The sequence below is a fragment of the Ctenocephalides felis genome, unplaced genomic scaffold (genome assembly GCF_003426905.1).
Source record: "Ctenocephalides felis isolate EL2017-DRISC unplaced genomic scaffold, ASM342690v1 CF-g0.4_SCAFFOLD_01170, whole genome shotgun sequence".
In the NCBI taxonomy this organism is placed as follows: domain Eukaryota; kingdom Metazoa; phylum Arthropoda; class Insecta; order Siphonaptera; family Pulicidae; genus Ctenocephalides; species Ctenocephalides felis.
This window is the reverse complement of record NW_020537324.1, coordinates 19052276-19072349: the sequence shown is the minus strand read 5'-3', so window position 1 is coordinate 19072349 and position 20074 is coordinate 19052276. Positions and strand designations below refer to the sequence as shown.

Below are 20074 nucleotides of genomic sequence, written 5' to 3'. Positions count from 1 at the left end.
CAAAATCGGTTCAGAATTTCTGGCGACGTAGAAGAATAATTCTGCACTTATGTTGTAATTATAAAAAAAATTTCATTGAGTTTCATCAAAAGGCTTTTTTTTTTGAAAAAACGTCGAGGAAAGGTCAATTCTTGGTTCACATACACAAACACACAAACATTTTCAGTCAAAAACTGTCGCAAAAATTTAAAATTAGCAAATGGGATTTTCTGATGCTAATATAAACTTCTTTTTCATTTATTTTTTTTAGTATTGTTAAATGCAATTTTTGATCTCCTCATATATAAATACATATTTTAATAAATATTCTAAATAAATTTGAGATCTAGTTCAGCGAATTCGATTAATATTTTTGTTAATACCGTTTATATTATTATATTACTATCCTTAATTTCTTAAAGAAAAAAGTTACATTAAGAAATCAAAAGCAAAAATATGTAATAACTTTTCTAATAGAGAAAAGAACTTATCGACTTTCTTAAATGTATCTATTCAATTACAACTCTGGCATTGTTAAAATGTTAATAAATTCATTTAAAAAACATATCCAACATTGAATCGGATCACCACTGGGTGACCTTTCGCACTTTTTTCCTTATTTAATAAATCATTAAAATTACTGAATGTTGTTTATAACGACAGATATATATTTGTAATCATTTAAAATGGACCAATTCGTGCAATTTAAAATTTCCATGCACTTTAAAAATGAAATTCGAGAAATGAGAAGAGATGTAATTGATAGTTTTATAAAAAATGGGAGAAGTAATTCTAGTAGACAAAAATAACGATCGAAAGGTTGCATTCAATTACCCGATGTCATGTATGAGAAGCCTACGCCTCGTATTTCATTCCCATTATAAAATCTTTTTAAATTGACTTGTTCATGTACTGATATAAAATCTTTTATTTATACATAGCAATAAATAATAACATCGAACAACACAATTTATTGTAAATTTAATTTTTAACAAAATCCAGAACCAGTTCGCGCTTGTAGCCAATGCCAACCTTAGCGGAATGTCGCGGTGATTGTCCAACGTGTTAGTTATTTATTCTAGTATCGAAAAAAATCATAAAATTTATTAAAGCGTATATGTAATTGTCAAGGGATAAGTGACGGTGACATTTGTTTTAATTTAATTGTCGCATGCAATCGAAAATGTAAATGAATTAAATTAGAACTGATTGCAAAATCGTTTTGCAATTTAATTTTAGGAAAGCGTAAAGCGTTTGATATGCAGATTGATTAATGGATAATGCATGCTAATAATAATTTTCCACTACTGTACGATAATTGAAATATGATTAATTAGTCAAGTAATGAACAAAGTAGGGGTGTATGGCATCGTGCCTTAAGGCAAAATGCTGGAATCTCCGTATTCTAATGAAATATTCAAGATATATTACATGTTTTCAAATAGATTATTGTAATTATTTGAAGTATTGTAAGTGATGCTTAGAACTTAGAACTTTAGTAAAATCTGAATTATTTTTCGATATTTAAAAAAAAAAATCTTTACCCAAAAGCAATCGTTTCGTCAAGACAAGCAGAAAATATGTTATTTAAATCATTCAAATCGCATTCTTAGTTCACTCAAAAACTGCCATTTTTGCACAATTAGCTCTGTATCTCCAAAACGGCTGAATATGCCTTTCCCAAAATCTAATCATCACTTCTCCCCATCATTACAAATCGAATGTTTTTGGATCATTCATATCGGTTGATTCGTTCTCTCAAAAACTGCCATTTTTAGCATTTTTCGCTTCATATCTCCGAAGCCGCTGGACCTGCCTTTGCCAAAAACTAATCACCACATCTTCCTACCAATAGGAATCGATTGCTTTTTGAATTTTTCAAATCGGTTCATCCATATGCCATGTAAAATAGTATATGTAATGGATTTCTATATTGTTACAAAAAAGGACTTTTATAATCAGTAATACACTAATTTTAAGATGTGCATTTAAAACATTTTTGAATTAGTATGCCAACTAGAAAATGATATGCGATTCAATTGAAAAAATGTCTTTTAATGTGCTCGTATGTGTATTTACAGGTGCTTTTGTATGTGGAACAAAATATTATATTTAATCTAAGTTTTTTTTCACAAACGTCAGCATCGATTTTAAAAATTGATGAACCTCGAGAGGTTTTTATGTTGATTAGTTTTGCGCGATCATCGGTTAAGCCATTTTTTGGGATAAGTACTAAATATTTCGTCTACATTTTTGCAAAAAATCCTGAACTAATCTTGAAAATTCAAATATTGTTGGAAAGATATCAGAAATCTACAGATTAATTTTTGATAAAGATCACCTTCACCGCTTGTTCGTAATTAATTGTAAAGATTTTAATAAAATTTTGCATAGTGGTAGATTTTCTTTTAAAAAATGCTCCGCAAATCATAAGTCATGGTATAATAGATTAAATATGAGGAATTAGTAATCAGAGAAGACCATGCCAAATATTCCTGAATGCCATACAAATGTGTCAAAAAATTTACATTTTTTTTAATTTTTTATATCTATAACTAGTTTACATACTGCTAATCATTTATTTTTTCATTTTTGATTTTCTTCATTATATAAATGAAATAGAAGCTCCTCTTTGGGTTTCAGTACAATGTGAAACAACATTGGTGCCAAATCAGCTTTTTTGCTGCCATTTAATAACACAAATAAATATGCTAATTTCAGTTTGGCAACATTATTAAGTGAAAAACTTTTCATATCCTCATCGTATCTCAGATTTCTCCGATTTATGGGATGTATCATTCTGCTTACCAACTCCTCATATATAAATATAATATTTATATATTTTATTATATGAAAATAGTTTAATTAATTAAATATTCTAAAATAAATTTGAAATCCATTTCAGCGAAATCGATTAATATGTTAGCTCAAACCGTTTATATAATGATTAAAATTAACAGCTTAAAGAAAACAGCTAAGTTAAGTCAACATCCAAATCAACTGGCGTTTGACTTGATCAAGACTTTACCACTAAAGCGTCTTAAAAAAATAAGCTGTAATGAAATAATACATCAAATTACATAAAATTTACTGCTATAATTACAGAAGGTGCTATTATAGGATAGCTATCCTTCGCACGCCGTCGTAATATATTGTCTGTAAATATAGCTGAATATACTTATTATTGTATAGTTTTATATGTAAAATAAAACAAAAAAAAAGAAATTAATAGCAAAAATATAAAAGAAATAACTTTTCTAACCGAAAAAAAATTTATCGATTTTCTCAAATGTATCTATTCGATTACAACTATGGCATTAACTAGTTTGTGAATATGTTATTAAATCCCTGTTGCGCGAATTGAATAGATGCTCCCACTAATAACTGGAAAAATGGACCAATTCGCGTACTTCAGAATCTCCATCCATTATCATTATAAGATCTGCTACATTTGGTTGTCTGTTTCAGTGCCTACCTGTCTAAAATAGCACTCAAATGTATATCAAGAGGAAACTTGAAAATCTTTGTTGTATTTCGGTATCCGGTCGAGTGGTTCAATTTCCGAGGAACACAGTGGGACGTCCCGCGACCGATCGCTAACAACGGCGTGTGAACAAATAAAAAATATTTTACGAACACCTCTCGGACCTCACAGCCGCCAGTGGCGACCCGAAGGCGAAACGGCTTGGAGAATTTTATAAATTAATTAAATATATAAAAGAATTATCAATGAAAGGATTTGAAAAACAATTCATCTTATTAAAATACCCATTGATAGTCTGGTAACACACGTTTTCAAAAAACGAAGCAATCATTTTTAATTTGAAGCTTGAGCATGACATAATTTAATTTAATTGTGTAATGGGAATATCTATTTTATAAAAATTGTAATATCATATATACTAAATAATTTATATTAATTGCTAATATAAATTATTTAGTAATAATCGAATGAAAATTATTACTATTATTATTATTATTTATATCTGCACCTCTTCCATATGGAACATTTTTTATTTATTTTTTTTTTTTTTGAACAGCAATCAGAAGCTTACGTCCTATGAGCTGTTGGGCTGAAACTTATATTTTTTTTAGATGGTAACCCATTGGTTAATCCATCCATATTTGATGATTTTTGTATTAGAATTAATCTAATAGGGCTGACTTTGTTATTGGTGCAGCAATGCCGGGCAAGGGCTATTTTCACTTGGAAACATATTGCTATCTATATTTCCAAGTGAAAATCGTTGTCATTGCTGCCTGACAACAGGCTGCTTGATGTGGGTATCGAACCCGGGACCTCTAAAACAAGTCCCGTCGCTCTTAACCGTTTACCTACAGGCGAGCCCTTATTTGAAGCTTAAGCATAACAAAATTTAATTTAATTAGTAATGGAAATATCTATTTAAAAAAATATTGTAATATCATATATACTAAATAATTTATATCATTACTAATATAAATTATTTAAAGATAATCGAATGAAAATTATTACTATTATTATTATTATTTATATCTGCACCTCTTCCATATGAAGCATGAGAAAATTTTTGGTAGTACTTACAAATGTCTAAATCGGGTGCTAATCCAGTGATGGACGTCCAGATATAATAAAATGAAAATTAATATGTCACACACAAATTCTTTCACCATTTTAATAATAAACCGATGTACAAATAGTAACATAATATTCTGTTTGAATAATGTTTTTGTCTCATGGTTTCTTCAACTTTGTGACAACGTGAATTATTGATTTCTTTCAAATCTTGGAATCAAAAATATTATGTCGTTCTCTGATGTTTTATACATATTCCCATACAAAAGATTGTTCTGCGCCGATTATTTAGAAACATCCGGCAAAATATAATATTTATGTTTTATATTCGATTGAGAACTAGATTGATTATTCCGGTGTTTAGATTCACACAGTTAAATTTAACGCGTTAATGTTGAAATAATCATTTGATTAAAGAAAAATTAAAAATTCAAATTTATATATAGGAATTATAAAAAACATTGTCCATCTAGTTAACAAAAGAAGAAAAGACTTGGAAATTGAGATTTAACAAAATTTTAAGTCATGTTAAAAAAAAATCAACAAGACTTCAATACATTTCAAATCCCAATTTGACTCTTCTTCAATGGATTAAACTACAAAATAATATAAAAAATTATATAATATGCATGTAAAATTTATACCTTTTTGTACATCTATAACTTTTTAACATTTGTTTTTTCGTAAAATTTCATATTTTTTGTAACTATTTTACATTAGATTATTTAGAAATTATATTATATTTTATAATTTTTGAAATCATATTACATTAATTAATATTAGATTATTTTGTAGTTATTTATATTAAATGTTTGCAGTTATTTTATGTAAATTATTTTATAAATTTTAGATTTTAATTTTTGAAATTCTGAATACATCAAGTAAAAATGGATTTTTTTTAAAAATATCTTTATTTCATCATACCTTTCGACATAAAATTTTATATTATGAAATTCCAATACAAATACAATTAAGAGCCACGATTGTTTGAGTAAGGTAAGGTTCATTATAGGACATTTTTAGGCAATAAAAGGTTTATACAAAATTAAAATATTGATATTAAAAAAATAACGAATTGTATCGATTAGTTTCATAACCAATGGCTATATTATTTAATGATGTTTTTTTATAATTTAGACACAAAAGTAAATTTTAACTGTTCATAATCGAATATAATCTCAAAATTACAATTAATTTACAGATGATTATGTATTTTTTGTCTTTATTTTTATTACTGAAGTTTTACTTGTTATCCTTTGACAATTGCTGTAAAAATTATTATCTAACAAAAAAAATACAACTGAATATACAATATTAATATTAATAGCCAATAATTGTATGTATGTATTTAATACTGAATGCTGCATTAGAAATTATTAACACTATTTGTAATGTTTTTGTTTTATTGATATCTTGATACCCATAATAAATCTTGCAGACAATTTTGGAAACAATTGAGGCGTTTGCATATATCAAAAAGATATTTCTTATCTATTTTTATAAAATAAAAAATAATTATAAATCAATATTTGATTAAAAAAGCAACGATATTTTCATTCATGAGGTATTCATAATCAATTATGAATATGTATCTATAACGACCAGGATGAATTTTTTCATACCTTACATAAAATGAGAGTAAAATTTAAATTAAAAAAAAATCATATGAAGAATATTCTTATTCTAATATTTGATGGCTCGGGATAGGTCTTTTTTGTCGATGGATGAGAGTAAAACCTCTCAATTTATATTTTTTCGGTTCGGTCCTGTAGTTGTTCGTCTTACCGTCCATGGTATTCAGTAATTTACGTTTGAAAATGGAATTTAGGGTTGGACAGATCTTACAGGCACCGACAAAAGAATCCGAATTTTGATCGTAACGAGTTGTCACATATTCCGAAACGGTCATCAAACTAATCCCTTGCGAGATACATATTTCAAAGTAATATAAAAAGTACTTTTATCAAAAATATAAAAAAAAATCGAGCAAATTTGAATTGCTTGAATATTATTTCATCACTTGGATAATCAAAATACTACTTGATTCTTATGTATAAATCTAAGAACATGTAAAATTTATAATAATGCATAAAAAACCCATATCTAGGTAAGAAGCCTTAGATATGGTAAGGCAAGCTGCATAAACTACCTGATATGTGTAAATAACCGACTTACGAATTGAAATTCAGCAACAATTAAAACTTGAAAAATTGAAATAAAATATTCAATTGTTTAATTTGAAAAATTGGTTTTATCTTTCATTATAAACTAATCAATGCGATTCACCCTATCCCTAACATAGGTTCTATACCTGAGGCCCATTATTTGAATGTTTATATTAAAAAACGTTTTCTATGATTTCAAATATTTCAATTTTAACTTTTATTTTAATTTTTACCTTTTATTTTAATTATTGTTATAATTTGTAATTACTATTATTTTTATTTTATTTTTCTATATTATTTCTATTTAGTTTCCTTCTTATATCAGCTCTGTAACTCATAAAGTCATTTTGACTCTGATTGTTATAATTAAATAAATAAAAATAAAAAATAAAAATAGACTAGTTGTTTAACCAATCAACTATCAAAAATCAAAGATTAATTAAAATCAGCAAAAATAATTTAACAATAAGTTACAAAGAAACCAACTTATTAGCACAACCACAATTAGCATGATTCCCATCTGATATATTTCGAACAATTATTATATGTTCAATATCTGTTCAGATTTTTTTTGAAAACGTGGACAAAATTTTTTGCACTTTTTGCTAATCCGAAAGAAACGGCTTGACCGATCGTCTCGCAAAACTGATCAACTAGTTATTATTCAGTTAAATCGAATAGATCATAATTTTTTCCAGAAAACGTCAACAAAAGGTTTTTTTATTGACTATTTGTTGACTTTGTATAAAAACTAACATATACACATACCTTTCCCAATTTTGGTATCAAACGATTCAGAACGACTTGAAACTTTGTAAAAAACTTAATATATTTGTGAATTGGGTTTATACTGGCAAAAGCATAAATTTCTCTTTTGGAAAGTTTAAAAATCAAAATTATTTGCATGTTTAGTTTTTTCATTTATCTAGCTATAACCATGGAACATATATTCAAATGATAATTATTAAACAAAATGTAATTAACCAAAAATAAGCATGAAATCAATTGGTAAATTCAACTAGCTAAAGATAATATTAATTTCAATATCATAAAGTATGTGCATATAAGAACAATATTGAATATTTTTAATATTTAAAAAAAAAAACTTGATAATTTTAAAGCCATAATTATATTTTTATCAACCCTTCTCAAATTTAAGGAATTTTCAAAAAAATTAATTAAAAAATGAAAAGAACTTATAAATAAATTTTATGATAGTTCGCTTAAAATGAAAATCAATTATTTCGAAGAACCTTGATCTCAAATGTTTAAAAATTATATAAACATTTTAAGTATAATATTTCCAAATTTCCAAATCTATTCAAAACTTGCAACTAGTGCCTTTTCTGCGAATTCCTTCAAAATGACACACATTCAATTATAAACCTTTTATGATATAAGTAATCCTTTTATAACAATATCTATTGCTAATTCGTAATGCAAAGGCATATAACTTCGAACGATTTTAATCATGTTACAATAATACACTGAGCAAGTGTAACGGCTATTTCCAGGGGTATGTGGGTCCTATAAATATTAGGAAAACCCCGCAAATCCGAAGACTTTCAAAAATGTATTATAGGGTGGTATAATTCGAATTTCGTGAAAATGGTCTCAGCTGCTCGGCTGACTTTATTGACCGGAAAAACCAAAGGCAAAAATATAAACGGTACTTTGACTTTTCGAAAAATGGCTTTCGTGGGGCAATAAAAGAGGCAAAAATTTAATGCAAAGTGTATTTATATATAATGTATTATATAAAAATTTGAAATAAGTTAAAACTGAAATGGATTCTTTAGTTGCTCAAGAACAGTGTGCATTTTATCGATTTTTTCCTTTATTTAATATAAACCAATGATATATTTATTCATACGAGCATATGGCATTTTTAACTTCCCGTAGGGCAAGTTATAGTAATCGCAAAAAAATCGAAAATGAAATTTTTTATATAACTTTACGTTTCAAAGGTTTCTGAATATTTTGGAATACCTTAGAAAAAATGGATGTATGTGTGTGCGTGTGTGTATGTGTGTGCGGATACAAATTTTTGTCGACGATTTCGGGAACACCGATCAAACCGATTTGAATGTTTAAAAAAACATTCGATTCGTATTGATAAGGAGACGTGCTGATTAGTTTTTGGCGATGGCAGGTCTAGCCGTTCCGAAGATACAAGGCAAAAAGTGTAACTCAGTCTTTAAGAGAACGGAGCGTCCGATTTTAATAATTCAAAAAACATTTTACTTGTATTGACAAGATGAAGGACTGATTAAATTTTTGGGGAGGCAGGCCCAACGGTTATGAACTCTCAATAAAAGTAAATTAAAAAAATTTCATTTCATTTTTCACATCAAATTAACACATATTTTATAGGGATTTTAATAATGTGTACACATTTTGTGTGAATTTTTTTGGGTTCCGTGCCAAGATTTTTAATTACGGTAAGGAAAGTTCCAGCAATTTGCCTTAAGGCACGATGCCATGCACCCAACTGGTTTGGATTTTTATTAACCAATTTTATACTCTGATAAAATTATCTAATTGACTAATTATTGTGCCCCTTGCCCGACATTGTAGTACAAATATTTAATGAAAAAAAATTAAATATTCATACATGAATGAATTTTAGTTCATGAATACGAATCAAAGTCGTCCTTTTACCCAAATGAAATCGACATAAAATAAATATACATAAAAGTACTGTGTCTTTTAAAACTCGAACAAAATTTAAATTTCACCGCACAATTTCATGAAAATTAATATCAAATTAGGTTCTGTTCAGCAAGAATATAAAATAAACTTGTATATCATTTCTTATTTCTAATAACATCGTAAAATATTATATGCATCACATGAATAGAAAAGTGGAATAATAAATACACAATTATTGAGAGTTTGTATATGTTAAGAACTATATTACGCAATAATAATACAAAATTGAAGCAAGCTCTCCGCGCTTGTTGTGGATTATTGCATAAAATAATTTAACTTTTCTCATATGCATTTTATTAATAACATATATTTATATTTGCAAATGTTTTGTAAAAATTACCCCTAAGTGGCACAATAAATGATTTTATCATCATTGCACATGCATAAGTTTAGAAAGCAGAACAAAATATTAATAAAAATTACCTAGTCTATTTAAAACTGACAGCTAGGCGTAAATACAGAAAGAACTAAAACTCATTCTTTGAAATATACAAATGATATTTTAATCTCTACACAAATCACATCATCTACCAATTGACATAAATGTATTTTCTCAATAATTTCATGGTTATCTATTAATCATTTGTTAATGATAACAACATAACAAATAATAAATTCGTTAATTTCATAACGGATTCCGTTTTGAAATCACAGAGAAATTAGTTGTCAATGTGGCAACACCACAATGCAATGATAGTTTGACAGTTGGCATCTGTCATCATCATCGTTCTTTTTTAGGTTATGTTAAGAAATTATTTAATTTGCGCCAGTTTTTATTATTTATACCAATTTCATGTTTAATAATTATATAATTAACATGTATATACGATAATTATTATTATCGAAACAAACTTCTTGTTCATTTTAACTTCTACGACTTTAAACTTGTTAAAATTAAAAACTAACAATGAATAATCCATTAAATAAGATCGAAATTAGTAAAGCGTCCCTCTTAGGTTTGAAGGCTGAGCTTCTAAAATCTAAAAATGATTTTGAAAAATTAAAATTAGATTTACAAAAGAATCCAAAGCCTGTTAAAAAAGATAAAAAGCTAAAAGTTGTTAAGGAAATCAATGAGACGAAACAAATCGATCCCGAAGAAATTGAGCTGCTCAGGAAATCTAAAGAAATATTACAAAAGAAAACCGAAATATATAATGATCTAGTCAAACCTGGAACATCAACTGAAAATGTGAATGATATTTATTTAGTTCAATTTGCAGAAAAACAGAATGAAAGTCTGACAGAAAATATAATAGATGATGAGCCAAGCGGATCTGATACCGAAGATCATAACTCCTCAGAAGATGAAGTTGAGTATGTTGATTATTTTGGACGGACGCACACATACCCTCGTAAAGATTTACACATGTACATAAATAAAGATAAACGGTTAAGTAAAATGTTGCAACTGTTTCCAAGTGATAAATTAGTAAGTGATATAGATAGATTGAATTTACTTAATGGTAAAGATAAAACAGCAGAAAACAATTCTGATGTAAAACTTGACCAGTTGCACAAAGAGTGGAAAAAACAGGAAGAAATCTTGAAATCAAAAAATGTAATACATTACCAGGATATTCTGTTCAATGAAGCACGCATGCATGGTGTAGCTTATTACAGATTTTCTTCTGATGATGCAGAGAGAGCAAAACAGCACAAAGCATTAGAAGATTTACGTCAAGAGACTTTACAGGAACAGAAAAAAAGAGCAGAACACAGGGCGCGTAGAAACCATGAGAGAAAGCTTAGAGTATTAGCAGCCAAAAATAGAGTACGGGCTCGTAAAGGTTTACCACCTCTAGAGCTAGTTGAAGAAATTTCAGAAGAAACAGTTAAAGTACTTACACAAGAAGAACAATTTGCACAACAACAAAAGGAACGTGAAGCCATATATGAGAAGAAGAAAGAAGAAATGCGGCATTTAAAATTGCGGCCTTGGGATGATGACACAGAAGAAGGAATCCCCGTTTTCAATGAAATGAGCCAGGAGCAATGGGTAGAAAAGAAGCGGAAAGAAAGAGATGAACAGTTTGCACCTCCATCGTTTTATAATGATAATAAAAGTAAATATACAAAACAAAAGAGAACATTTTCTGAACAGCCAACTTCTGAAGCAAATGCATATAATGACAGCCAAGATTTAAATACAAATGTTATAGAAGATAAATTAAGAGAATTAAGAAATAAAGTGGAACAACCTGTTGAACAGGATGAAGAAAAATTTTTACATTTCACTTCAAAACCTGTTTTAAAAAGAAAAAATATAAGCATGTTCACACCGCAGCCAATTGTTAATGAAGTAAGTGATAATTCTTCTGGTGAAGAAGTTTTGGAAGATACTGATAAATCTCATAAAAGACAAGGTATTGAAATACCTCCTCCTGCTACTTTTGAATATTATGGACCTAATACTACGAAAATAAAGCGCCCCAAAGTGGCAGCTAGTAATATAGAAGAGTCAATTTCTGCTGGATTAGAATTCCTTAAGGATAAAGTTAAAAATAGAAGAAAAGTAAATATAGATCACTTAGATATGTAAGTTCTTGTTATATTGTATAAAATTATTTTAAAATTATGTACAAATACAGTCAGAGAAAAAATATAACAAACAAATATTTTATTACAATCACTTTAGTTGTTTTAAATCTTGTGGAACTCCATCTATTACCTTAGAAGTCATAACATCATCTTCATAAGTCATTACAGTTTCACGACCATTCTCATTCACCCTTCAATTACATGCATTATATATATATATATATATATATATATATATATATATATATAGATATATAGATATATATATGTACTTTATCTGATTATGATGAAAAAAACTCATTAATGAGTATACCTTATGGTTGTTTTCCTTTTTCCTTTAATAAATGTAGTTTCTGATGTTATTTTTTTATAATAGTCTTTATGTTTAACATCTGGTTTATCATCATCTGCAGCTATTACAGGCATATTGAACATTCGCTCTGATATTTTAATCATTTCCTCAGTGAATTTAAACATATCATTAAAATCAGATGTAAGAGTTTTGAACACATTAGATGGAAAGACATTCCAATTGTTGCGCAGATTCATGCTTGCTTCATTTATATTGGTTAATTCTTTAGCCATGTTCTCAAGTGCTATAATAAAAGAAACATAGATTGAACTAGTATGTCATGATACCCCTTTACTAATTCGAACTATAGATCTTATTTAGGAATAATTATTACTTTCAGAATGTTTTTTCATAAGAGCACCACTGTCTATTTTAAAATCTGCATGTGTCCGAGTCCTGAGATGTTGGTCATATAAACGTTTTGTTTGTGCTACATAAAATACATTATATATTATTCATATATAAATACAAAGAAATTTTTTTAACAATACAACCATTTGACAGAACTTCATATGCCTTTGATATATCTTTATAACTTTCCCCTGTTGAATTTTTATATTTCATATTATCTCTTCTGTGCCATCTCTCAGAGAGGTCTTTGTATCTACGAAAATAAACATGAAACGAAAATGCATAGAAGTTTATATATATATAATCATTATCTACTTACGATTTCCTAATATCCGATATTGTTGCATTTCTAGGTAATTTCAATACACTATAATAATCTAAATATTTGGTAACTCCCATTTTTCTAAACTAAAAATTTTGATACCCACGCAAAACAAATAAGAATGTGTCAATTTTCCCATGTTTTAAAATTTTCAACAACTACTAGATTTTGCTTGTTTTCTAATATGATTTATTCACTTATTTTAATAACATATTTGCCATTTATTTCACTTCTTATACAGGTATTACATATTACTAAGATCACACTTTATATTCATGAGACTTTCAAAGTCTACAGTAAACAGCAAAATTTTTCTTAATCTATAATAATATAAATCCTGAGCTGAAATTATGGAAAAATACCATAACCTCATCTCATCATAAAATGATTTGATTTTTAACTGTAGAGAACATTTTCTTTCACAAAATTTTTATATTATTACACAGTATGGCAATAAGAACTACAAATTTATATCTCTCATATTATTATAATATGATTAAACCTTTCCCTATTAATCAAATTAATATTGGTCACAAAGTTAATGAGCATGTTACCTTGTTGTTCAATGGAATATTGTAAATATATCTGAAAATTATAAGCTTTCTGAACTAAATACATTATTTAAACAGATTTAGAATGTGATTTGGCCCAATATTAAATATATTAATGCCATTAAAAAATATAAATTCAAACATATCATCAGCATTGTAGAAAAATAAATCTGCAGAGAAGAAAATTACAAATTAAGTTTTCTTTCATTTATATCAAAGTCTTTTCATTATTAAAAGTAACACTAATTGTGAATATTCTTACTTGTACATTTATTTCATATCTTGTGTGTATTTCATTAAAAAAATATTTAAAGATTGGAACAAGATGTGGGACACTATTAAATTTAATACATTGAAAAACAATCAGCAATATTTTAAAAGATAATGAATTTACATCATTTGATGATCTATTTGAACATGTTAGTATCCAGATTATAATTTCATTAGATAAGTATGTAAAAAAAAAATAAGTATTTGAGATAATAGCCATAATCACTGTAGAAATAATTTTAATCAATGTATAACACATTGATACAACAAGATAAAATCCATGGACATATGTACACAATTTATATTTTTCTTAAATTTCACCAAATCTTATTTTAAGATCGTGGTATAGAATCTAAATGTTATGTACATATGTACGTCTTAATAATATATATATATATATAGTTTTAATAAGCTAATTACAATTACATATAGTATTGGTATTTGAATCAATTAGGTATCCACTCAATAAAACTGAAGTTAAGCCATGGAAACTTAATGTAATTAATGACTGATAATTTTGCTATATGTTTCAGCAACATTGTTAACTATATAAATTTGGGACTTACTTAAATACAAAAATCTTATAGCTAATGCATTAAATTAAACTGTCGTAAAGTATTATAAATTAATTAACTATAGATACAGTCCTGAGCTCTGTGCAAAAGTAAGATGCCAAGAGTTCTATGAAGGTATTTTTACATCTAATTTCGATATTGAATGTTATTTAATGCAAATATACATGATACATATGAAATTAAACACATTATAATGAAAATGGACAGATGGTCTATATTATAATAAAATATGTACTGTATGCATAAATTTAAAGTCTGGTGATAATTAAACTTCTAATCTGTCGCATGTTAACATTGATTAGTTGTATTCAATATGAAGAAATTTCATGTAATCATTCCTAGCTAAAAGTTTTGCTCAAACAAATATGTTGAATTGATGAAATCTAAATTTATATTGTTCTAAATATAATTTATTTAACTGTAGCTAATAGCTTGTGGAACGCCATTCACAGTCTTTGATGTAAGGATGTCATTTTCGTAAGACATCACCGTTTCCCTTCCATTTTCCATCACCCTGAAAGTAAAATATAATGGTTAATATTAATATGCTTTAAATTATACTTGTTCTAAAACATGCTACACCCGACTTGGTACCCGACTTACGAGCGACCTGACATACGAGTGTTTCGAGATACAAACCGCTAAAGAAGCGATTTATTGGTTACATAAGAGCAAAATTTGAGATGAGCTTTAGGCGTTTTCTCAAAAAAAATTAATAGTGAAATAAAATATCAAATATTTCATTAGTTGTAACTATGATTTTCTTACCAGTAAAATATTTTGGCTATTTTGGTAAAGTAATATATAATTAGTTATTTTAATTATATATTAATATTAATGTGTAGTAACAATTTACTCCTTTGAATATATAGGAGCATTATTTTAACATTTGAAGCTTTAACTATACCTCAATAGTTATTGTACAGTTATATATGTTGAGTTCGCAAATTATATTTACTTATATGACCATGTCTCTTGAATTAAAGTGTGAAATTATTGGAAAATATGAGGATGTATAAGCGTAACACACCACAGATATGTAGTGTGTTTAAACAGAAGGAGTTGATAGAAGGCATAGCCTGAGCTAAGAACCTTATAATAATTTATAAGCTACTTTAGAAATTCTATAACTCTGTGAATGAAAATTACCCTGAAAAAGTTTCAACAGAGCATGAGAGCTGTTTAATGAAACATCCTTTTCCGCAATATAAACAGGAAAAACAATAATTAAATTGAAAATAATAAATTTATTTTAAACAAATTAATAGCGTTTCAATGTATTTATATGTAAAAAAATCTAAAACGTCCGATTTGACATACATGCTTGGTTACGAAAGGAATTAAACTTGTATGTCAGAGTACCATTGAATTTGTTTTATTTCAAATTATCTGACCTACTTATATAAATTAAAACTTCTTTTCATGAAATTATCTCTAAGGCTTAAAAAAGAATAACTCAATAGTAAACCAAAATTTGAAGTAGTTCTTAAAAATATAGTAGTACTTAAAAATTATAATCTATAAGAATCTAATTGAAATTTGAGAGTCATTTGTACATTATATTACTAAAAATATTAAATAACTTTGCATATCACATACGTATTTGATTTTATTATAATAATTTCTATTACTAATTTACTAATTTAGTACAAGTAAAGCTGATTTACTTACTTCTTAGTAGTGATTTTCTTTCCATTAATAAATTTTGTAGATGTGCTAGTTCTCTTTACAGAACCATTTACATTACTTCCATAATCCATACTTGAAGAAAATGAGGAAAATCCATCCGGCACCATAAACATCTCATCGAATCCAAAGTTGGACATTCCGAATCCAAATGAAGAGAATGGATTGAACATATGAGATGAGACTGTGTTTTGTGGATGAGAATGGCGATTCGTGCGCCTAGAACTAGACGACCGATGTCCATTCATACCTTTAAATGATAATTAAAATATAATATAATTATTATTGAAGTATCTTCCACAAAAATGTTACAACAATAATTTTGCTGAGGCTATTTTTCTTCAAATTTTATTCTAATTGTGAATCTCACCAGCCAAGATATCACTGAAAGGAGAACCTCCAAAGAATTCCCGGAAGACATCTTCTGGATCACGGAACGCAAATGGAAAGCCAAAGTGCATATCGAAATCTTCATCATGTCCTCTGCGTGATCTACCACAACTGCCTCCGGAATTTGAGAGACCTTCTTTTCCATATTGATCATATACACGCCGCTTCTTATCTAAAATATAATCGAGATATTGTACAGTGACTAAAAAATCATATCTATAAGAAGTTATTAATAAAATTAAAGAAGAAATTGAAGGCAAATAAAAATCAGGGATATTAAAATGTTATAGCGTTCATTGTGTTGCAAAATATAATTAATTATATCGAAATTATTGTTTATTTAATTAATCCTAAAGTTATTAAGTCAAAGGCTTGCTTTTCTGTTAACATTTTTGCATATCACACATTAATAAACGCATTATTTAAGGATGACACCACCTAAAGATTGCTATTAGTAAAATTGAGTGGTTAAATAAAACCTAATACCTAACCATCAATAATTTTTATTATTTTGTATTTGAATTAGGTAAACAGTTAGCAAAATGATGTTATGAAGAATGATTTGCCTTTAATTATTTCCAATATTAATGGCGAGGTAAACTAGCCAACAAGCAGGTATAAGTGACGATTTTAAAATGCATATTAGAACATCAATCAATCTCGATCATGCCAAGCAGAACTCGCAGTAACTGTAATCACTCAAGGGTAATTTTACTACCAAAAAATCGATGAAACGGGGTCTCAAAAAATCCACGGAATGTGAAACCTTTCCCTGGCCCCTTGGCATAACCACAGCCACTACGTGATCCACCATAATGTGTGTGCGAATGCGCATGCGAATACTGCCTGTTGTCGTATATCCTTCGTTTGTGATCTAAGAACCAAATTGTTAAAGCAACCAAGCCATACTAGACTCAATTTCTAACATTAAAAGCTGAAAAGTATATTTAATAACATGCTTTCCTAAAAATTAGGAGTAGATTTACAGAGCTCATAAAGGTTATGCCTAATGTTCTTTTCTACAATAGATGTAAATCGAATAAGTATGTTTTCGCATATCAAAATCTTATTTTTTAAAGTTGTGTTATGAAATTAATAAACTAAAATAAGAAATGCTTCTAATAAAGTAAATTAAATATCTTATGTGATTCTCAAATATTACATATTTAATTCTACACCATCAGTGGATTTACAATATGAATTGTATTATTAGAAATAATAACAGCTTTTTAAAAATCTTTGCTGTATCCTTTTTACTTGATGTTATGCCCTCTAAAAATTTAATCATACAATTCAATGGCAAATTTAACTATATATATATATATATATATATATATATATATATATATATATATATATATATATATATACATATATATGTATATATATATATATATATATATATATATATATATATATGTATATATATATATATGTTGAAAATGTTTAAATTTGATGTTGAAATGTTGACAGAATCACTGTTTGGCACTGGCCTCGGATACAAGTGTATTACGTATAATATTTTATTTATTAATCACTTTTTATCTTTTATTCTTTTTATTAAAAAAAAGAAATTACTGACAGTTAGTGCTTGTCTATAATTATTAATTTTTACAAGTTATATTAATATGTGTTAGTGATAATATAAATAATTCAAAACCACTGAAGATGACGTAGAATTTTACGTCAAAACGTATGGATAAATAAAGATGTTTTGAAAAAAATCTTTACTTTTTTTACTTGATGTTACGCCCTCCAAGAAATCTATCATATATATATATATATATATATATATATATATATATATATATATATATACATATATATAGAATTTTGTGATATGAGAGGAATGAATATTTAAAGTTAAATATGAACAATACAACACTCAGATTTTTAACACACACTTTATTTAATAATTACAGATGTTTCGAAACCATGGTATGCCTCATCTTCAGTATAATTTCAAAACAGATAAATGATTGATCTTATTCTCTTCAATAAATTAATCTGTTTTCACATTTGTTGATTTTGGATAATAATATCCCTACTTGTCCCTTCATCTTAGACACTTAAGGTTTGTTTTCAAATATTTCTGTATATATTCAAATGTTTAGTACTGTGTCAAGTAAGAGGTAGTTGGTGTTTTTTTTGTTTTTCAAAAATTAAATATAATTTAAATAAAATATTAAATGTATTAGTATATAAATTTTACTGTTTTGAAATTACACTGAAGATGAGGCATACTATAGTCTCAAAACGACTGTAATTATTATATAAAGTGTGTTTTAAAAATCACACATGTTCATATTTAACATTTAATATATAAATACATATATAAATATATATATATATATATATATATATATATGTATTGAGAATATTAGTTATTAATTTACCATCTGATAATACTTCATAAGCTTCTGAGATTTCTTTAAACTTTCTATTGGCCTCTTCGGAGTTGTCTGGATTTTTATCAGGATGCCATTTCAATGCCAACTTGCGATACCTAAAAATTAAAAGTATATAAAATACAATGCAATTAAAACTTATCCCCCCATAAGCATTAAAACTCAATTATCACTAGTTATCACTAGTGAAAATATTCATATTATGAATTTATATATATGTTTTAAGAAATGTTTTCTTTTATTATATAATGAGTGCTTATCTCGAGGAGTTAACGAGTTCTTAATAAATTTTAAAGTGTCTGTTTAATACTTACGCTTTCTTTATCTCTGCCGTAGAGGCTCCACGAGTAACCTCCAGAACTCGGTAATAGTCAACCATTCCAGTATATATTTTATTCTCTTGAGATAATTAAAAAATTAGTCCTGCAACAAAATAAAACAAATAATTACAACTTAGCAAACACAAGAATATCAACTAGAAAAAATATATACAGACGATAAATTTAAATGCAAAATTATTTTAATATTCCAATTGATATTTAATTAGGATTTCAGAATGACCCACTGCAATTTTCCTTTTCGTTAATTAAAGATTAAATAAAGTATACAATATTTTTTTTGTTAGGTTATGTTTTAAACAAAACAGAATCTCCATGTGACAGTTCTATAAATATTTTGAGATCTATTAAATAATTTAATTATAATATAGTATATTCAATATAAAATAACTTAAATCTGAAATATACATTCAAAATACTTACAAACTAAAGAAATTATACACGTAAACCAAAATTTGAAGTACAGCCACTAATCGTCGATCTGAACTGGCAGTTAATTTAAATAAATGACATAATTAGGTGCGATTCTTCAAATTAAAGGAATTTATGTAATAATTTTGAATTATTCAAAATATTAAATATTGGTGCAAAATTTATTAGCAAAACCTACTATAAAAATATCTTTGATTTATGATACGAGTACGAATACAATAGGTTATGTCCTCGAATCATTTTTTCCAGTATCGCAATGGCGCATGCGCAGGATTATCATATCAATAAATGTAGATTGAAACCGAGAAGACGAGTTATTCCGCGTTTTTTAATTATTAATAAACGCGCGAAAATTCATCTTAAAATAATTATTGTTAATAAAATCATCATAAATACCCATACCTCAATTTGTGTCGTTCTTACGTCCCAAAAAACGCGATCAAATTG

The 20074-nt window shown here is 27.1% G+C and overlaps 3 protein-coding genes across 3 annotated transcripts; 1 reads left to right on the top strand and 2 right to left on the bottom strand.

The window, feature by feature from the left end:
* The first annotated feature begins 10282 nt into the window (after positions 1-10282).
* Positions 10283-12019, top strand: LOC113366259 (coiled-coil domain-containing protein 174). Its single transcript, XM_026607838.1, has one exon. It carries the CDS (start codon positions 10319-10321, stop codon positions 11951-11953), a length of 1635 nt encoding a protein of 544 aa, XP_026463623.1. The 5' UTR covers positions 10283-10318; the 3' UTR covers positions 11954-12019.
* On the bottom strand, positions 12005-13192 carry LOC113366260 (dnaJ homolog subfamily B member 2-like). The gene is made up of 5 exons (XM_026607839.1): positions 12975-13192; positions 12799-12908; positions 12639-12734; positions 12266-12548; positions 12005-12143 (listed from the first exon to the last, which is right to left on the bottom strand). The coding sequence occupies exons 1-5, from the start codon at positions 13052-13054 to the stop codon at positions 12041-12043; spliced, it is 672 nt and encodes a 223-aa protein (XP_026463624.1). The 5' UTR covers positions 13055-13192; the 3' UTR covers positions 12005-12040.
* A 1555-nt stretch (positions 13193-14747) lies between these two features.
* LOC113365979 (dnaJ homolog subfamily B member 6-like) lies at positions 14748-20074 on the bottom strand. The gene is made up of 6 exons (XM_026607525.1): positions 20030-20074; positions 19172-19280; positions 18846-18955; positions 16430-16621; positions 16045-16309; positions 14748-14887 (listed from the first exon to the last, which is right to left on the bottom strand). The coding sequence occupies exons 2-6, from the start codon at positions 19234-19236 to the stop codon at positions 14788-14790; spliced, it is 732 nt and encodes a 243-aa protein (XP_026463310.1). The 5' UTR covers positions 19237-19280; positions 20030-20074; the 3' UTR covers positions 14748-14787.

Coding starts and splice junctions, on each gene's coding strand:
- LOC113366259 (XM_026607838.1), top strand. CDS start 10,319: ATGAATAATCCATTAAATAAGATCGAAATTAGTAAAGCGTCCCTCTTA.
- LOC113365979 (XM_026607525.1), bottom strand. CDS start 19,236: ATGGTTGACTATTACCGAGTTCTGGAGGTTACTCGTGGAGCCTCTACG. Junction 16,310..16,429: donor TTTCAGTGATATCTTGGCTG/GTGAGATTCACA, acceptor TATCATTTAAAG/GTATGAATGGACATCGGTCG. Junction 14,888..16,044: donor AAGAAAATCACTACTAAGAA/GTAAGTAAATCA, acceptor TTTTACTTTCAG/GGTGATGGAAAATGGAAGGG.
- LOC113366260 (XM_026607839.1), bottom strand. CDS start 13,054: ATGGGAGTTACCAAATATTTAGATTATTATAGTGTATTGAAATTACCT. Junction 12,549..12,638: donor TATGAAAAAACATTCTGAAA/GTAATAATTATT, acceptor CTTTTATTATAG/CACTTGAGAACATGGCTAAA. Junction 12,144..12,265: donor AAAAGGAAAACAACCATAAG/GTATACTCATTA, acceptor ATGTAATTGAAG/GGTGAATGAGAATGGTCGTG.